At 31.5% G+C, this 17,416-nt stretch overlaps 3 protein-coding genes across 12 annotated transcripts in view; 1 reads left to right on the top strand and 2 right to left on the bottom strand.

Annotated features, from left to right (window-relative positions):
- Positions 1 to 17,416, top strand: part of LOC116774144 (tight junction protein ZO-3) — a 66,775-nt gene that overhangs the window by 18,492 nt on the left and 30,867 nt on the right. For 4 of the 7 annotated variants that reach the window (XM_061523820.1, XM_061523824.1, XM_061523822.1 and 1 more), the window contains exon 3: positions 7,392 to 7,521. In XM_061523820.1, the coding sequence (XP_061379804.1) occupies positions 7,392 to 7,521 (130 nt within the window). Of the gene's footprint in view, positions 1 to 6,496; positions 6,869 to 7,391; positions 7,522 to 9,442; positions 9,755 to 14,701; positions 14,982 to 17,416 lie in introns of those variants that run through there. The other 3 variants (XM_061523823.1, XM_061523825.1, XM_061523826.1) reach the window with 3 other exon arrangements.
- Positions 7,613 to 8,701, bottom strand: LOC116773803 (thioredoxin domain-containing protein 12-like). 2 transcript variants are annotated; one of them, XM_032666279.2, is made up of 3 exons: positions 8,205 to 8,701; positions 7,794 to 7,965; positions 7,613 to 7,736 (listed from the first exon to the last, which is right to left on the bottom strand). In XM_032666279.2, the coding sequence occupies exons 1-2, from the start codon at positions 8,531 to 8,533 to the stop codon at positions 7,809 to 7,811; spliced, it is 486 nt and encodes a 161-aa protein (XP_032522170.1). In that variant the 5' UTR covers positions 8,534 to 8,701; the 3' UTR covers positions 7,613 to 7,736; positions 7,794 to 7,808. The 2 variants fall into 2 exon arrangements, with proteins under 2 accessions (XP_032522170.1, XP_032522169.1); XM_032666278.2 differs by having other exon boundaries at positions 7,613 to 7,717; positions 8,205 to 8,700.
- On the bottom strand, positions 11,611 to 16,338 carry LOC116773805 (uncharacterized). Of its 3 annotated transcripts, none has more exons than XM_061523830.1 (2): positions 16,156 to 16,338; positions 11,611 to 13,118 (listed from the first exon to the last, which is right to left on the bottom strand). In XM_061523830.1, exon 2 carries the CDS (start codon positions 12,995 to 12,997, stop codon positions 12,605 to 12,607), a length of 393 nt encoding a protein of 130 aa, XP_061379814.1. In that variant the 5' UTR covers positions 12,998 to 13,118; positions 16,156 to 16,338; the 3' UTR covers positions 11,611 to 12,604. The 3 variants fall into 3 exon arrangements, with proteins under 3 accessions (XP_061379814.1, XP_061379815.1, XP_032522173.1); XM_061523831.1 differs by lacking the exon at positions 16,156 to 16,338 and adding an exon at positions 15,026 to 15,202; XM_032666282.2 differs by lacking the exon at positions 16,156 to 16,338 and adding an exon at positions 13,239 to 13,373.

Consider the following 17,416-nt stretch of genomic DNA (forward strand, 5'->3'; position numbering starts at 1 on the left):
TAAAATTTGAATTTTTAAGTTTTGTTATTTTTAGAAACAAAAAATATCTTTCACGAAACGATCAATGAATCATATAAAGAGGGATTTCTCATTCGTCTGCGCTATAAAAAAAAATGGCCATCACAGACGCAACTTGTCAACATATTTAAAATTAGAACAGTCTGCTCCACAAATGAGTACCTTGGACGTGTTATATTCAGTCTCTTTCATTAGAAGTTTAGTTTTCTTATTCTTATGTTGCCGTTTCAATGATGTATTCAAGCTCTGAAAGGAAAACTTTGACTTTTTCATCCTTTATTGAAAGAGACAAATTGACTGGCCACAAAAAAGTAGGTTACGTGTATGATTCAACAAAAAATATATAACTTTCAAACTGTCAATGTCATTGGTTAGATTATAATGGCGAAATTATTTTTTATGTCATAATTCACAATAATGTCATAAATAAATAAATAATTATGCATAACTCAAGAATTAAATAAATATGTACATATATACATATTTCTTTGTTAACGCGGTACTAATGACGAAAATACATAACAGGATAGCGTAGATGGAGTCACTTAACACATTTCAATAACCTCTGTGCACGCACTCCCTGGGAACTTTTACCCCTCTATTATATCCGACCTAATCTACCTAATGGACGAACGTGTGACGTCAGAGCTATACGACTCTAAATAAACACGGCTCAACAGATTTGACACTTCTCAATAATAAATCCAATTTTTTGATATTGCTAAAAGCATAATGCTGTAAGATTTTAGACAAAGAAGAGGTTACCATTTAAAAAATTAAGTCTCTTGAAAGTATGTCAACACAAATGAAGTTTTTATATGTATATGAAATTATTACGTGTTTATGATAATTATAGCGTTATTTTGACTTGTTAATGATTTTTTTGCTAAAAGCAACAACGGCTTCTTAAATTATCTTTGCCGTGGTTAACTAAAGCGAACTAAACCTCTACAGGTACAGTTCAAGTCTGATTCTGGAAATCAATTTTAAGTGGATTACGTGAGGCTGTTCGTTCCAATTATCTCGTTCGGACTCAGATTACGTGAAATGAAAAAAAATAGATCGTTACTGGTATTTTTTGCCGTTGTTATACCCGTTTTTAGTTAATATGACCGTTCTGATTTCCAGCTAGCTGGCAATAATATTCCACATTTTGTAACTATCATAAGTTTGGCAGCACTGATAGACAAGGAAATAAAAGGGCGGTAATGAATACTGTATATTTCTGTGACTTCTGATAAAGTCTCTTTACATTGGTTAAATTTTAATCATGATATTATACTAAGGTTGGCAGTATTCAATCAAAAACAATTCAAAATATATAATGTACATAATAATTGAGTTCAAAAGTGTTAATAATTTTATGTTGGCAGCATTGATAGATGAATTTAAAAAGTGGAATGTGATACATATTTTTTTATTTTTGTAAATAATAACGTTTGTAATGTTGTTAAAGACGTAACCTACCTAATGAAACACAGGAACAGCTGTTACAACAAATTGTTTATAAAGGCAGAGTGACGTGATCATTAATAGCTCGGCGACGGACGTTAATGGGAAATGCTTTGACATGTTGATTTAAATGTATAAAGAGCGCGAAATTATCTTGTATGATATTTTTTATTATAGTCTCAAACGTGATTGTAATTGAAACTACATAAGGAAATGATATTTAAATTATATAACAAAGGTAATTAGCTTATAAGGGAATAAATAGTATCTATTTATTTTCTATATAAGACGCGTTTTCCATCTGTCATTCAAAAAACTACATCAATACTATGATACTATAAGTAATGATTTATGAAACAAAATTTGTAAAGTTGTGTTTAGCTAAAGACTTAAAGATTTTCCAAAAATAGACACCTTTATCTCGTCTACCCTTGTTACTATACTACTCAGTAACTAAACATGGTGTTAAAAATCACTTAACCTGTTCAGTATCATTTCCTTATTACGATTTTTACATTTTTTTGTATTAAAGACAATATTGAGCATATATAAATAGAAACTATAATTAAAACGAGAACACTAGCTTTAAAAGCTTCGTATACGAGATTTTTATTGACATTTTATATGAAATATTCTACGTCGTTTGTAGAATGAACGAGTGGGATATTAGATTGTACCTATTGATCGTGTTCAAAACACGCGGCTTATTAACATCTGAAGGGCAATTATGTTATTATTACGTAACAATTTGTTTCGTATTTATCATTAAACTAACACGTAAATATAAACAAATATGTATCACATTTCACTTTTTAAATTCATCTATCAATGTTGCCAACATAAAATTATTAACACTTTTAAATTCAATTATTATGTACATTATGTATTTTGCATTGTTTTTGATTGAATACTGCGAACCTTAGTATAATATCATGATTAAAATTTAACCAATGTAAAGAGACTTTATCAGAAGTCACAGAAATATACAGTATTCATTACCGCCTTTTCGTTTCCTTGTCTATCAATGCTGCCAAACTTATGATAGTTAAAAAATATATTCTGTGTTAGTATGAACATAATAATTTTGAAGTATTTATAAACTTATTTTCTAAATGATATCGTTATTTCGTTTTCAAAATCAAAATCTGTCAAATAAATCTACAGCCGCATTAGACTAAATAATCTCAAATCTAATATTAAAACCTTATAATCTTTGTTAGCTGGACGCTATAAAGAAACCTCTCATGATACATCACTTATCCATTTAACGAGGAAGGTCAACAATGTTTAGAATAAAACGAGGGTAGATTTAACGGCTGTGACTCTATTAAATTTATTTATATATATAAAAAAAAAAATTAAATTTAAATTTTGCTTTTATTTTCGATAAACTAGATTAATACTTAAATGAAACCATAATTATTGTCAGTTTCAAAATAATATTCGACGAATTTAAACTTGTTGTAAAGGATCAATTTAAAAGGAATTTATTGATACATGCGGGTTATAAATGATAATTTATATGTAATAGATTGAATAGATTATAGAATAGGAAGAATGTATTGTTATCAATTTAAGTATTTTTTTGTATTGAATATTTATTATATGAGAATAAGTTAGGTTGTCTGCATTCATTCAAACCGCTTGTATGTAGTACGTAAGGTCATTAATTTACTCGTATTTTTACTCGTGAATTATAAAATAAGTTGTTCGCTGACGATAACAAAAATAAAAAAATATGTTACCATTATATATACGTTTAATTAATTGCACTAGTACGGGGAGTTTTTTCGTTTTACTAGCTAAAGTTAAGCCTCGAACGTAATGTACTGTAAGGCATTCACTGAAAGCGATGTTTGTTTAACAGAACGAGATAGGTATCACAGATGACATTGACATGCTCTCCATATTTTCCGTCTAGTCTGGGGGATAAATAATTTAAAAGACAATTTAGCCCGCGTCACCCCCCGGGCCGGACAACACTGAGATATCATAAGACAAATATATTTAGGAATGGCTTCATTTAGATACAAAATACATTAAAATTAACCTGTTTTCTTGACAATGTGATGGATTTATGACTTTAATAACTATTTTTTATGTGAAATTCATTAACCTTTTTTTTTTACTATGTAAAAAACATTTTTATATTTATATATTAGAAAATATTACTGATATTGGAAATCTGAATGTGAACACAAATACTCTATAAACTAAAAATAATAAGTTCGTTATATACAACACGAAAAACCGGGATTAAATCATTCAGTGAAATTATTAATGCAAAAATACACTGAAAAGCCTTTTTTTTAAAAACTTACAATTTTCAGCTTTTTATACTGTAAAACAATTAAACAAAAATAACTTACAGGAGCTAATTCATAAATAGAACTATTAAAAAAAAAATTAAAATATTGAATCATAATTATAAATCGAAGGTTATCCGTACTTTTTGGTTATAAACTTCTTTGTATTTTCGCGCCCTTTCACTTAAAATTTATACAAACTAACAAACTTATGTTTATTAACACAAGGGATGTTAACTTTTATATCTATTACTATTGAACAAGTAAAAGGAAATTTACGATTACATCTAGATTAACAACTGTCCAATATTTCTGTATGTCTACCACAATTTAAATATTACTACACACGTAGCGTTTCCCGTTAAATATTCAATAATCTACAGTAAAACTATAGTGTGCGAATGTTAATGAATTAAAAAGAAGATATTCCTTCCTGATGACACAAACGATGAACATTAAACTCATTATATCCAGGAATAAGCTGTGAACAAACCTGCATTTAACTTTATTACTAATGTACGATTAAAAGAGTTAAAATATTTCAGAATCATTGGTACTAAATCCGTCTACAAACATTTTTGACGTTTAAATTTAAATATTAATATAAACATATGAACTATATACATATAAATAACTTATATAATTAAGTGCAATACTTTTATTTGTAACTGAAAAAAAAAATTAAAGCGTCATGACTGTCATAACCACGTGAGCAACAATGTCAGAGCTGTCAAAAATTGTCACAGGCATCTGACAGGAGAGAAATTTTGAACCAAAAACTGAATAACGTCATTTTAACACTTCATTTTATATGTAATTTTTGTTTTGTACTAAATTGATGACATAGTAAGAGCAGTGAGCTTCAGAATATTATAATAAATGAAGCGCTTCACTCACATGAATTGGCATGGCGTCCGCGCAAGTCAACGAACGCTGACTCATTCAAAATTCGACACACCTTGCAGTTGGTGCAAGCTATTTTTGTCTTTGCGATCTTGGATACAAGGTCGCATATGGTGCATTTAATTGTTCATAAATTTTCACAAAGCTCCCTATAGGATTACAACCTCAGTTTCAATAAAATGTAAGACTTCAGATTTTTTTTTTTTATACAAACACATTATAATTAAATATATTTTAGCAAGATTTAATTTTTTGCGCGATAAAAAAATATAATGATTTTTTTCTTTATTTTATTCTACCAAACAACCAGTCACATGATTAATTTAAAAGATACATTTAATTATTTTTTTTTAAACATAAGCACAAAATTTCTGAACGTCACAACCCTATCTTGAGTAGTAATTGTACAAATACCAGACGAATTTTTCTAAAATCGTTAAGAATGCAATAAGTTTTTGATAAAAACCGTATAATTCGAAATATTACATCAAACCAACATGAGTTGTTCAAAAAAACTTATTCAAGTTAAAGACAACATTAAAATCCCATTAGGAGACGACAAAGGACAAAATCTCAAAATATTTGACAAGTTTCCATAGACATGGGAATAAATAGTAATGACGACTCATTCTATTTTAAATATTCGAAGTCAGTTATTCAAATGGTTACCAGAAAACCGCGTTTGAATACAAACAAAGCACGCTCAGATCCGCTTTAAATGGCTGGCTTTGTTGGATTCAACGCCGCTTTTGAAATTATTTTCTGCTCGATTGAATAATTAGCCGAAGTTAACAACGTTCAAAATATTAATGAAGCAAAAAAATTATTTCACTATAAACAGTTTTAAACTCGTGTTCATTTTGTGGTTATATTTGAACTACTTTGATAGTTGCGAACTGCAGTTTCGTCTGATTATTAAAAACAATTTGTCTATGAATTTTAGCATAACTTTATTTTCAATGCGAATACACATATAGTACTATTCTCTCTCTCTTTCACTCTCTCTCTCTCTCTCTCTCTCTCTCTCATTCTATTAATCATAACCAAAAATAATGTCAAACGTCATATTTTCTATTTCAACACATTATTTGGTTGTATTATTTTTATATATTCGCTTTTTTGCGAATTATAATATTACAAATTCTAGTGTTAGATATATACAAAACGTCCTTAATCGCATAACTTGCGTGTGAGTCACGCGGGAAAGCTTTTTACTGAGGACAGCGTTCCTTCACGCTCCCGACGAGGCTGATGCGAAGGCATTCATCACGCTTGGAGTTCGTTGAAGTTTAATGACTATACATGCTATGATATTATGTGTTTTGCAAAGAAATTATTGTAACTTTCGTACGCATAAAAGATATATATTTGACTCTTACTGTTTTTAACTAAGTGATTTAGGGCGTTAGGTAGTAATAAGATTGCTTTAGTTCGACGTAATACTTTATTCCTAGGTTGTTCTTGCATTTGTGTTTTATTAAAATCCTTTGTACGGTCAGGATTTAGAAATCTTTCAGCTATCATCGCAACAACTTCATAAAAAATTTACATAAAACTTACTCTTAAATTTCCAGTCACATAAAATAAATATCAATTGATTCTGAATAAAGGAAAAATTCCGTAAGTTTACTTTAAAGTAACATTATATATTAAATTAAGTATTTATCAAACGATGTTTCTAATTTTATATCTTACAAAAAATATAATATATCCAAGTCAATAAACGTTATATCTTATCTCTGTGTCTAATTTGTTAGCGCGCACCCGAATTCTAATCTGTGCTAAACTTTGCTGAAACGATATCTATTTACAAATAGGTTAATACTGTCTCGGTTGTTATTGAACATGGTCGGCGAAATCGTTGGGTTTAATAAAAAGTAAAACAAAACAATAAATAATCAAATTATTGAAACAATAAGGGAGTGCAGCGCACAAATGACAGTGAATAATGGGACTTTATATGAATATGAAGAATCCGGATTGACGCTTCGAAATAGTTTGGAGGTTGGATATATTAGGAAAGGAATAATGCCGTCAGTTTTGGATATGGAACCATTCAGTCAGCCTGAGTGGAGCGATTCCAGCGACTCGTCTGGACCAGCGCCGTTACCGCAATTGGGATACTTCGTCCCATTCAGATGCAGATGTGACAGCAGATCGACGAAACATTTGTGTAGGAGAAGCAAAAGGTACAAAATAAATTGGCAGAATCGTGATAACATTACCGCCTATGAATTTCTGGGTTATAACCCCAGTCACAACTGATTTTTGAAACATGCAGATAGATTTAACTTAAGCGAATCAATAGTCATTTCGCAACGGAAATGATTATATATATTCGAAATTTGAAATCATAGAACAACAAAGGATGTTTGTTAGGCTACTTTTTTAACACTACATAGTTTTTCTTCTTCAGTATTCAAACAAATTCATACATAGAAACATTAAAAATGTTTCCAATATCAGTTCAGATATGATAGGGAACTAAAGATCTTTTTGACAATTAACTCAAACAGACGGCAAATAGACTAAGCTTCCAAACGCTAAGGCCCAGTTTCACCAAACTCTGTTAAAACTAAACGACACATTAGCTAATGAACATTGTTTAGTGAAACTGGGTCTAAATATGTCTTGTGTGATATCAGCGATTCAAGATAGACAAAGTTAGCGTTATTTGCTAACATTTCTCATCATTGGGCCTGTTTGTTTCAGGGAATCTCCTCGGAGCCGTCGTTCTGTGTCGCAATGCTCGTGCAGTTCTCGAAGGTCCTCCGTCGCCTCACCAGCTCTACCACCTCTCAACAACACCGTGGAAATGTATGTGGAGCCTGTGGTTGAAGACGTGAGTACAAATATTCTTTGAGATAGGCCCATGATTTACTGTTACGAAAGGAAGAAATGATGGGATATTGGGGGATAAATAAAACGACAAGTTAGTTTGGTCTTATTTTAGATAAGTTATGTTTATTTGCGTGAAGTGACACAGATTTGAATTTTATGACAAGGAGTTTATGTCTCGGACTTGCTATTTGTTTATCCTGAAAACAGATATTGTTTCTATTAAATATGTTAAAGTAAATATTCTTCAAATCGGCTTTCGTTTTAGAAACTTACGAAAGTTTCTCAGTATTAAACATCAAATTGTTGTTGCCTGTACTTGTCGAGGACCTTCTTCATCGACTTGGCGATCTGTTCCGGTCTGCTATAAAAGTATTTGTGTTGACTACTTCCGTCCTCATTGAATATCTCGTGGTCTACTCGTCCAGCCGGGGATATGAAGAGGATCCTATAATAAAATTGTATGGAAAGTTTGTAAGTTTAAGCATCGATTTCCCTAGACGTCTTATAAATATTATAACGGTCATAATCTGGGTAAATGTAAATTAGAACGACTGCAACGATCTTAATAAAAATGGAATAGAAATATTTCACATTAAAATGGCGTCCCAGGATATATGAAACTAAAAAATTATGCTCAAACGTAAGTTTCGTAATGATATTGTTATAACAATAATATTTTATTACCTCGGTATGTAACTTCCGTCTGGAGAGAATTTGTTGTTTTTAGGTTCTTCCTCATCTATCAGATTAACCATCACGAAGTGTCTGCTGAGTGATTTAATTTCTGTGGAATTGGCGAACTTTGGCTTTAGATTTTTACATGCGGAGCACCACGACTTGTGTATTATGACCATAACTGGCTTCTTATGATGCGTTGCTATTTGCACCCCCGACTCCAAGGAGCCCGCCCAAACGTATTCACTCCCGAAACCATTATCTTTCCCGATAGCAGCACACTGGACTTGACTAAAGAGGAAGCCACAGAAAGCTCTAGCGATATTCCCGGCGACCATCTCAGTTGGAATATATTGTTGATAGATATTTTTGGGTTCTTATTATTTCATTCAGTTTTAATTTAAACATCTTGGGATGTGGGAATCTTTCATTTTCAACAAACAGTGAAAATGAAAAACTATGAGTGAAAAATAAAAATTAAAAATATAATTGTCAAAACTACAATTTTGAATTTGACATAATAGATTCTAATATTTGTTAGGTGAACGCAACGCCATCTATGTAATTCTTTAAAAACATTTGGAGTCGAGGCAGTTGAGTCGAGAGTGTGCAATAAAAATTAGTATTCGTAGATGGCGCTGAAAAGAAATTATAAGTTAGGGCTTTTAAGTTGTCTTGTATAAAATATTATAACTTAGGATATTTGCATATTTCTGGCTTCATTTATAAATTATTAACAACGCATGTATTATTATATGAGATTTTTTTTTATTTTTCACGTTTATTCTTTTATCTGAACAACTATTCATAACATATACTGAGCTTCGGTCAGATTTGTATAAGACAATGTAATTTTATAACAAAAATATTCGGATGTAATTAAATGGAAAAGCTTCCTAATTTGTATAAAATGCAGCGTTGACAAACTTTTCAAACGTATTCATGTGTATCCGTGCGTGTCAGCTGCCAATGCGTGTACATATTGTTTCTCTCTTTTGAGATACGTCTCGCTCGATGTACCCTATTGGAAAAAGCAGATAAACTATGATAATTACATGTAATGTGTACACACAATCTGCATCCACTACAAACGCATTTCAAATGGTGACCAACGTACGCTCGGACGTTTTTAATTCTAACTGCGACGGGGTTGTCTGAATTTAAATATTTATATGAATATTTTCATTCTAGATACCTCGGAGTAACAAATAAAACAGCTAAGTGGCTTATTTTTTATTTAATAAAAATAAGTTCACTTACAGAATTTGCCGCGTGTGTCGTTGGGCGTTAAAGTGACGTTAATGCGTTTCTTGCTCGCATAAAGCAAAAACTGAAACTATTAAAAACAGTGTTGCGAGAGGATTAAGTGTAGTGTGATGATGAATTTGTACGGAAGCCGTCGGAATAGGAATATCTACGGCACGGTGCGGTCCGTGGTGCCGCGGTCGACTCCCATCGCTGGGATAGACGACATAATGTACACCACGCCTTATTTCTTCCACATACCGCCACAACATCAAACACTTAACACGTTCCCTGGAAGGAAAAGGCGGAAGAGAGTAAGATCATTTATTTAACTTGTTTCATTCCTATGTATATATTCATATTTTGCGACAAATAAGTTTTTACCGTCTCCGTTTCGTGTGTTATACGACCCTAGAATTGCGGAGAAAATATCCTCATAGTCAGTGTATCGGAAATGCTATTTACCAGTGTGGATGCGTTTCTTTCGATATCTCTCGATGAAAAACGACATCAGATTGTAAGACACGTAGAATGACGCGGAGAAAACTATCGCATCGACCACCATCCTCCGACCGCTCATCTTGAATAGCAATGTCTTATTTATTCCCAAAAAAACACATTTCTTTTTGGTCTTTCCTATATTTATCTGTCAACGAATGCATGTCATTTGGATTAATCGGAAAAATAATGAGTTCTGTTAGAATTTTTGTTTATGGAATATCTTACGCCCACTTTAAGCGAAACGCCCATTATTGTTGTATAGAAATATTTATCATTATGCCGTGTGATCTAGTTTTCAATATTCACATTGATGATCTATGTATCATGGTACGCGCGACAGACAAAGCTTCATTCATGCCAATTGGGTTACCGCGCTCATTTCAGTTTGAATGTCTCTACTTGAACAAAAATATTGATGCAGTTGCCCACACAGCCTTACTGAGGTAGTGATATTTAGAAGATGGATATGGACCAGGTTTAAGTTGAAACGTTATTCGAAGGCTGGGTTAGAGAAGTATAGGTCCTAATAAATTGGTAAATTTGAAAAGATGACCTAAATTCTACTAAAACCTCTACGGAATTAGGGGAGATAAATGTGTTTTTTAAAAAGTTGTATATAAAAAAGGTTTTATGTCTCACGGAGAGGTTCTTATATCTCATTTTAAACGATACAACCTCTTCAAATTTAAAACCTTTACAGCTTAATCAAGTTACATGTTTCGGTTGTTGCTTTATTGCAATTTTTATATTTTTTTTTTTCTACATGAATATTATGAACGACTCACTATCTGTCATAGTTCATAAGTTACACCTTTATGGATTTCTGTCCTGGTGTTTGTAGTTCTATGAGGGAAGCCATAGTATTAATTTTTCAAGTATATTACTTTTTGGCTCTCTGTAAACTGGATGAATTAAAAAAACATTTAAAAAAAATTCTCCTTAAATTTTGGGAAATTATGACTGAATGTCGCTGAGGATGGTCATAGTCAGTTTACGATGTTATGTAATTCTATAACATAAAATTTACTTCTTAGCTTTATTTACAGTTGTGAGTCTAGAGAATTCCTTCATTTTTCATATTTAAAGGACAAAAATTTGTATAATACAAACTCCGAAAGTAAATTATAGTTTAATATCTGTTTGAATTTATGATGAATACTCTGAAAGAAAAATAATATTTTCGGATTTATTACTTATAATGATTTTTAACTACACACTCCCGAATTTTCGGTTACGTTGCAGCAACCGTGATCACGCGCAGACGAGATTTGAATGTCTGGACATTAAAATAATTATAAACGCGTAGTAAATCCGAAAAATATTAGTTTTATTTCAATAATGTATCTTTGTAAGGACAATATATTATCGGTATAGGTATTTAGAATAGTATTCGTTCTTTGGCTATTGCAAAAGATTTCGTAAGCAGTGTAAGAACATTTTAATTAAGGTTTTCAACTACGCTATTTAGGTGGACCAACTTAAACATAGTGAGTACTAAGTGGAAGCTATTATATTCACGGTAAAAAGGTTGCTAATTTAAATGAAATGAAAAATGATATACGTAGTATATCCGAATAATACTAGTTTCATTTAAATGAATAAAACTCGCGAAAATCTTAGATCTCATTAAGTTTGCTAATACTAAAAACAAATTACCACAAATAAAACATTTAATGAAAAACAGATATATTAGTGGAATTAATCAAGGGAAAAGTTTCGTTTCGGCGGACTTAACGTCTTCAGTATCTGTCCTGAACCCCGTAAGATGGACTATGCTTGTCCCGTTCATAATTTCTCACTTCTTTCGTGTCCGGTTTCGTTTGTTTCGTTGGTCTGTCCGGAGTCAGGTTGTGGAAGTTTATAAATCCGTAGGAATAACCAATAACCGACGCCATGGATATAACCATCGCGATCAGTCTGAACTGCTCCACCCTATCCATTGCACTAAAGAAATTAATTTCAACCTCCAAATGTTGCAATATTCGTTAATTTATGACATCCATTCGCAATGTTTATCATAAATAATTCACATCACACTTTTCATTTTACAAATCCTTTCTTGTCACGCCTGTGTGACTTCTGGGACAGATAATTAAAGTCATACGTATGTGTATATTATTATTAATACTCTGTTCTTATTTTTGAGATATATAATAATTGTAAGCCGCCACAGTTACCACCGCTACTATCAAAACTTTAAAAATTTGTTCCATAATATAAAATTTCAATCAAAGCCAACTCCAAAATCATGTTATTTGGCTAAGACGTTAATCTAGTTGGTTTGGACTATGGCCTTTGTTTTTTTTTTTATGAGCAACACTTTTTAGGGATAATATTTAGTTTACATATAGCATAATAGTACTATTTCGAAATATACATATATTGAAATACATTAAAATCTTATTTCCATTATTTTAGTTAGAGCATCTCTGAAGAAAATATCTTACGTATTTTCGTATTCGCAAAATTTTTAAATTTAATCTGTATCGTTTATAATTTTAACATGGAACAGACACGCAGCTATACAATCATGAGTTTTTAAATTAAATTATTTAATAGATCTACATATAGAAGAAAATTTTGCCACCCTAAAGTTTCTCGCGGAAAATGAAATCAACAAAGTATATTTATTTTTAAGCATTTTATTGTCATCTTCAGTGCAATTAAGGTTCTTTTTTGGGACACGGCTTCATTTCTGGTTCCGGTTCCGGCTGACACGGGTCTATGCCCTTTTTCCTGACGCATTTCTTTTTAGGTTTAGCTACTGGTGCTGGTGTCTTAGGCTTCTCCTCTTTTGGCTTCACTTCTTCTTTTGTTTTACATTCATACGGCTTGATGACATCTATGATTCTCTCCGGGCATATTATACCCATCGAATACAATAACCCAAGACCCGAGCCGAGTCCTATTGCGAGTAACTGCAAGAAACTTTTCTTATCTCTCTCCTCCCAGTTTTCTACGGCTGTTATTCGTTGTTTTATGTAGTGGTGGAAGTCCTTCAGGGAGGTCCTGTACCAGAGATGGGATGGCTTTATACCGCTATATCTTCGGAGCATTTTTGATAATTTCTTAATCCTAGGACTAAACTAGATTTTTGGAGGCAAAATTATATAATCTATTGTAAGTGTGGGATAGTGGACATTTTGATTTCGCTGTTCAGTTTCATTTTTGTTGATCCTAGAAAGGAAAAAATTATATATCACAATTTACATTTTGTGTCATGTTACGAAACGGAATTGCAAAGATTTATGGATTTTTTTTGTGATAATAAGGTTGCAATGAGATAATCAAATTAACCATTTTTTTGTGTTACGGCCGCCGTGTCCTGAATGATTTTTCGGTGACTTCAGCCAAAAAAGAGAATAAAGCTGATGCCGTGATTATGAAGATGAGCTCTTGACGGTTCATGACAGTTGTATTTAGATGACAATAACGACATATTTTTCTTAATTATTTTATGTCTGGCGAGTTTAAATTTTCATAAATATATGTTTTTAAACTAGGTATATAAAATATGTAAAAAATATATACAATATGTTACTGATTATATACATAAATTTTTTTTTACCTTATTTATTACACCAGTTCGAAAAACAAATATTTGTAGAACATTAACTAGATATATATAAAAAACTCGCAATGTTTGTCATATTTTCTTTTTTATTGTTATCGATTTGATTTTTGGTCCACGAGAGGTGTTTTATTAAAAACGCAAAAGTCCCTTACATAAAACCTTAATACATTAGTAACATTTTTTTTTTATGTTTTAAAATGTCTCAGTGACGTTGTCAAAGTCGTAAATACTATCTTTGAGTGACATTTATATAAGTTGTAGTAATGACATTGCCAAAATATTCCACGATTCCAGTATTGATGAAGCCATATCATAAACAATAAAAAGTCGATAGGATTAAAGCAATAAAAATTGAGGACTTTTTCGTCAAATCGTACTTTTTTGCTATGTTCTGAAACCAGTTTAATGTAACAAGATCATTCTATTCTGGAAACGTATGAAAGCCATGTATTTGCTATGTATTGCGCCACTTTCACTTCCATTTCTATATATACGGGTTTTAAGGATACTCATAATATAAGGAATTAGTTGTTAAACATTTTATATTAGTTTTTATGAACAAAATTTATCCCAATCCACAGATGGTCTATTCGCTGTATTTTTTACTAGTAGACAGATCGGAAATACTTTGATGACAAAATCTGCCAGTATATTTAAAACTTTAAATAAACACAAATAAAGTAGATTTTAAGATAACAAAGTTTTTATAAGACTTTGGCCCCCTTAAGGACCAGAGCGGCCTTCGCCAGAGATGCATTGAACCGGTTCGATTTATCGATTGGGTCAATCGTACCTCTAAGATAGATATGAAGATATTCGTTCTTAAACCAGATATGACTCATTTGAAAAAATAAATTATAAAATAGTAATATTTTATGTGACTATAAAGTATGTGAAGTCGTCTGACAGTAAAAAGTTGCCGGTCTAGCAACGACTGTGCCGAGGGCCGAGCTATTATGTTTTTAAACTACAACTTAACTTTCAAGCTCAGACTCGCCGGGTCTGTAGTGGGAACAAAACCTGTAGATACTTCGCCTACTTCGGTGCGGTGTACCTGCTCTAGTGTCGTCCCTTTCACTCTCACACCGACGCCCGTAACACGATATCGTCCGTTTCACTTCACAACTCTGGTATGCAAAGATTGATAGCGTATGTGACCATTTGGTTTTGAAAGTCCCAAGAAATCACGCACGGTTAAGTTTTCGCCTGGCGTCCTTACTTAGGATCGGACGGACGTGCTTTATACAGAGAAACTTTTATTATAACAATGTTTTTTGTGAATTAATTTAATCTGTGCCATTATTGTTTGATGTTTTCGTTGTTTTTTTTTTTAAATAAGTGTTGTGCGTTGTTCGGTTCTGGTATGAAATGTGTTGTGATTGTTTTGTAATATATATACGATGGATCCGATGACTGACAACGGTTTGGTTGTAAACAATTTGAACCATGGCCGCAGTGACTCCCAGGTAAGAACTATCGATGAGGCGAAACACGTTTCGCCGTTGCATACCTGACTATGAATAAGTGCAATGACTCCCCAATTATTCAAAGCTAATCCAGATTACGTCCCAAGTAGCTATGTATTTAAAAGTTAGTGTCGAACACCTATAACTCGTGAGGATAACTAAAATATTCATACTAAATCTACTTGCACCAAGCAAAAGTAACACACTTAAAACTAAGTTTATCCATAATAGACTATCTAATAATTTTCCCACGTTGGTTATAAGTAATAAGATCTTATAGTTACAAACTTCAAGTGTCATTGATAATTAACCAGATCATGTTTGACATAAATTATTATATTTTACCACAGACAATGCATACATGTCTACTATTCCTTGTCTTGGCTTCTTAATATCAAATGAGTCACTATCAATAGAAGATGTGTATTGTGTATTTAGAATGATGACTTATTTCAATATTATCCTCTGTGGATGATTATTATCTGTATTTAGTTATATTTTTATTTCACAGAGTAAAAATTAAAATTAAATTAAGTATACCCATTCTTAAATATAATTAATTATACCCATTCTAATATATCATAGTTCTTAACTTAAACATACCATGACCAATAAATAGTACGTAAAAGTATATTACGGTCAATTTATGATAATTTTATAGCTGTTTTATGTCATTAAAAAATCCTAGTATACTTAAGACCTAATTACGACCCTCGCGGCGACGTTATTGCAATAGATGTCAGACATAACATCTAGAATACTATCTAGTTCTGAAAGTAATTAATGTGTAATGCAGGACATTACATTTTCAACTTTGATACATTTAAAATTGAACCTTATGTCATAGACAATAAGCTCCAACTTGTATAAAGACTTTCGTTTGATCTATCCAAAAAGTATGTACCTTATTTAAGTACTGGTTGGAATTTAATTTATTTGGATAAAGTCAATGATTTGTCGAGATCAAGGCATTAAAATCTCTAAAGTATTCATGACAAACATCGTAGTCTAAGTTACTTATACAAAAATTTTAAAATATTGCACAATAACTAATACTTAGTCACTATAAAATTTAATAACTAAAAAACTATTTTCACTGGTAAGTCATAAAATTATTAAAGACTTATTCGCCTAATCACAAGCTAGTTCAAATAAAGAATATCATACTTTTTACCGTTTTTAAAGTAATTTTGTCATTATCTCCTTTACCAAAAGTCACTATTCTTCAACATGAACGAAATTAGGGGTGATGAAAATATAAATTTTAATTTAGCAAAAGTAAAACTTCTTTCAAAATTTATGAACACCTGTCCGTATAATAACAATTTAAGTAACAATGGAGTGCCGTAAAATAGAATTGGTGATCGAAGGGCCGCCATTTTTTTGCATCTTAGGCACATGTCAGATGACGTCACCGAACCTGTTCCGCGCCAATTCGCAGCTGTCGTCGGCGAGGCGGTCGGCAATTACTTTGTTTTTATTTTGATTCTTCCTAACTACACACCGTTACCTTATTGTATTTGATATTGGGTTTTATGATTTTTGCACGCTAGTATCGTTCTGGGTTGGGATTATTGGTGTAGTTATAAAATGACATAAATATATGCATATATTTTTTTTTTTTAATATAGGAAAAGGGTCCACGAGGTAAAAATTTTCATTTTTTTTTTGGTTACACGGGTTGACGGCATTCTCTGTACATATATAATAATAAGTTGAGACAGTCATGATTTTTTTGGTTATAACCTTCAGGTCAAATAACTTCTAATTATTTTGTAGAAAGTCGACCATTTTTAGATTTTGCTTATAAATCAGTCTTTATAGCTATAACTAGAAAAGGTTAGGACTTTCAAATAAAGAATATAAAATCTGTTAACATACAGGAAAATAAAATTACAAGTAGTTCTTTGTTCACGGTTAATGTTTGAGAAATGTTTTAGTGTATATTAAATCTAACAAATATATAAGTATAGATATCGTATGGGATATTCCGAAACTATATTTGAATCGACCATATTTTGGTTACAGATTAAAAAAACATTTTTTTTTATTATGGCATACCGATTTTATTTGTAACGACTTGAAGTACATACTCACTGTACTACACGTATTCATATATTGTCAAATAGTTAGTTAGCCAGACGTTTCTAAAATAGATTTTATAAATTGCTATATAGGTCACCGTACGTTACCAACACTTCCTGCGATATCATAGGAATAAATGCACTTAGTCACTTGCACTTTTAGATTCATATACCTATGTGTGATTAGTGAAAAGATCAGATTCCTACAAAATTAAATCTTTATCAGTCCAAATCAAGATTATTCTATCCATAGCAAACTCGTTAAAAAACATCTCAAAAATAGTGTAGAACAATGTTGTAAGAAATGTAAAAAAAATCACTAATAATACATTTTGGAATTAATTAAAAATA

The sequence above is a fragment of the Danaus plexippus genome, chromosome 20, assembly GCF_018135715.1.
Source record: "Danaus plexippus chromosome 20, MEX_DaPlex, whole genome shotgun sequence".
In the NCBI taxonomy this organism is placed as follows: Eukaryota; Metazoa; Arthropoda; class Insecta; order Lepidoptera; family Nymphalidae; genus Danaus; species Danaus plexippus.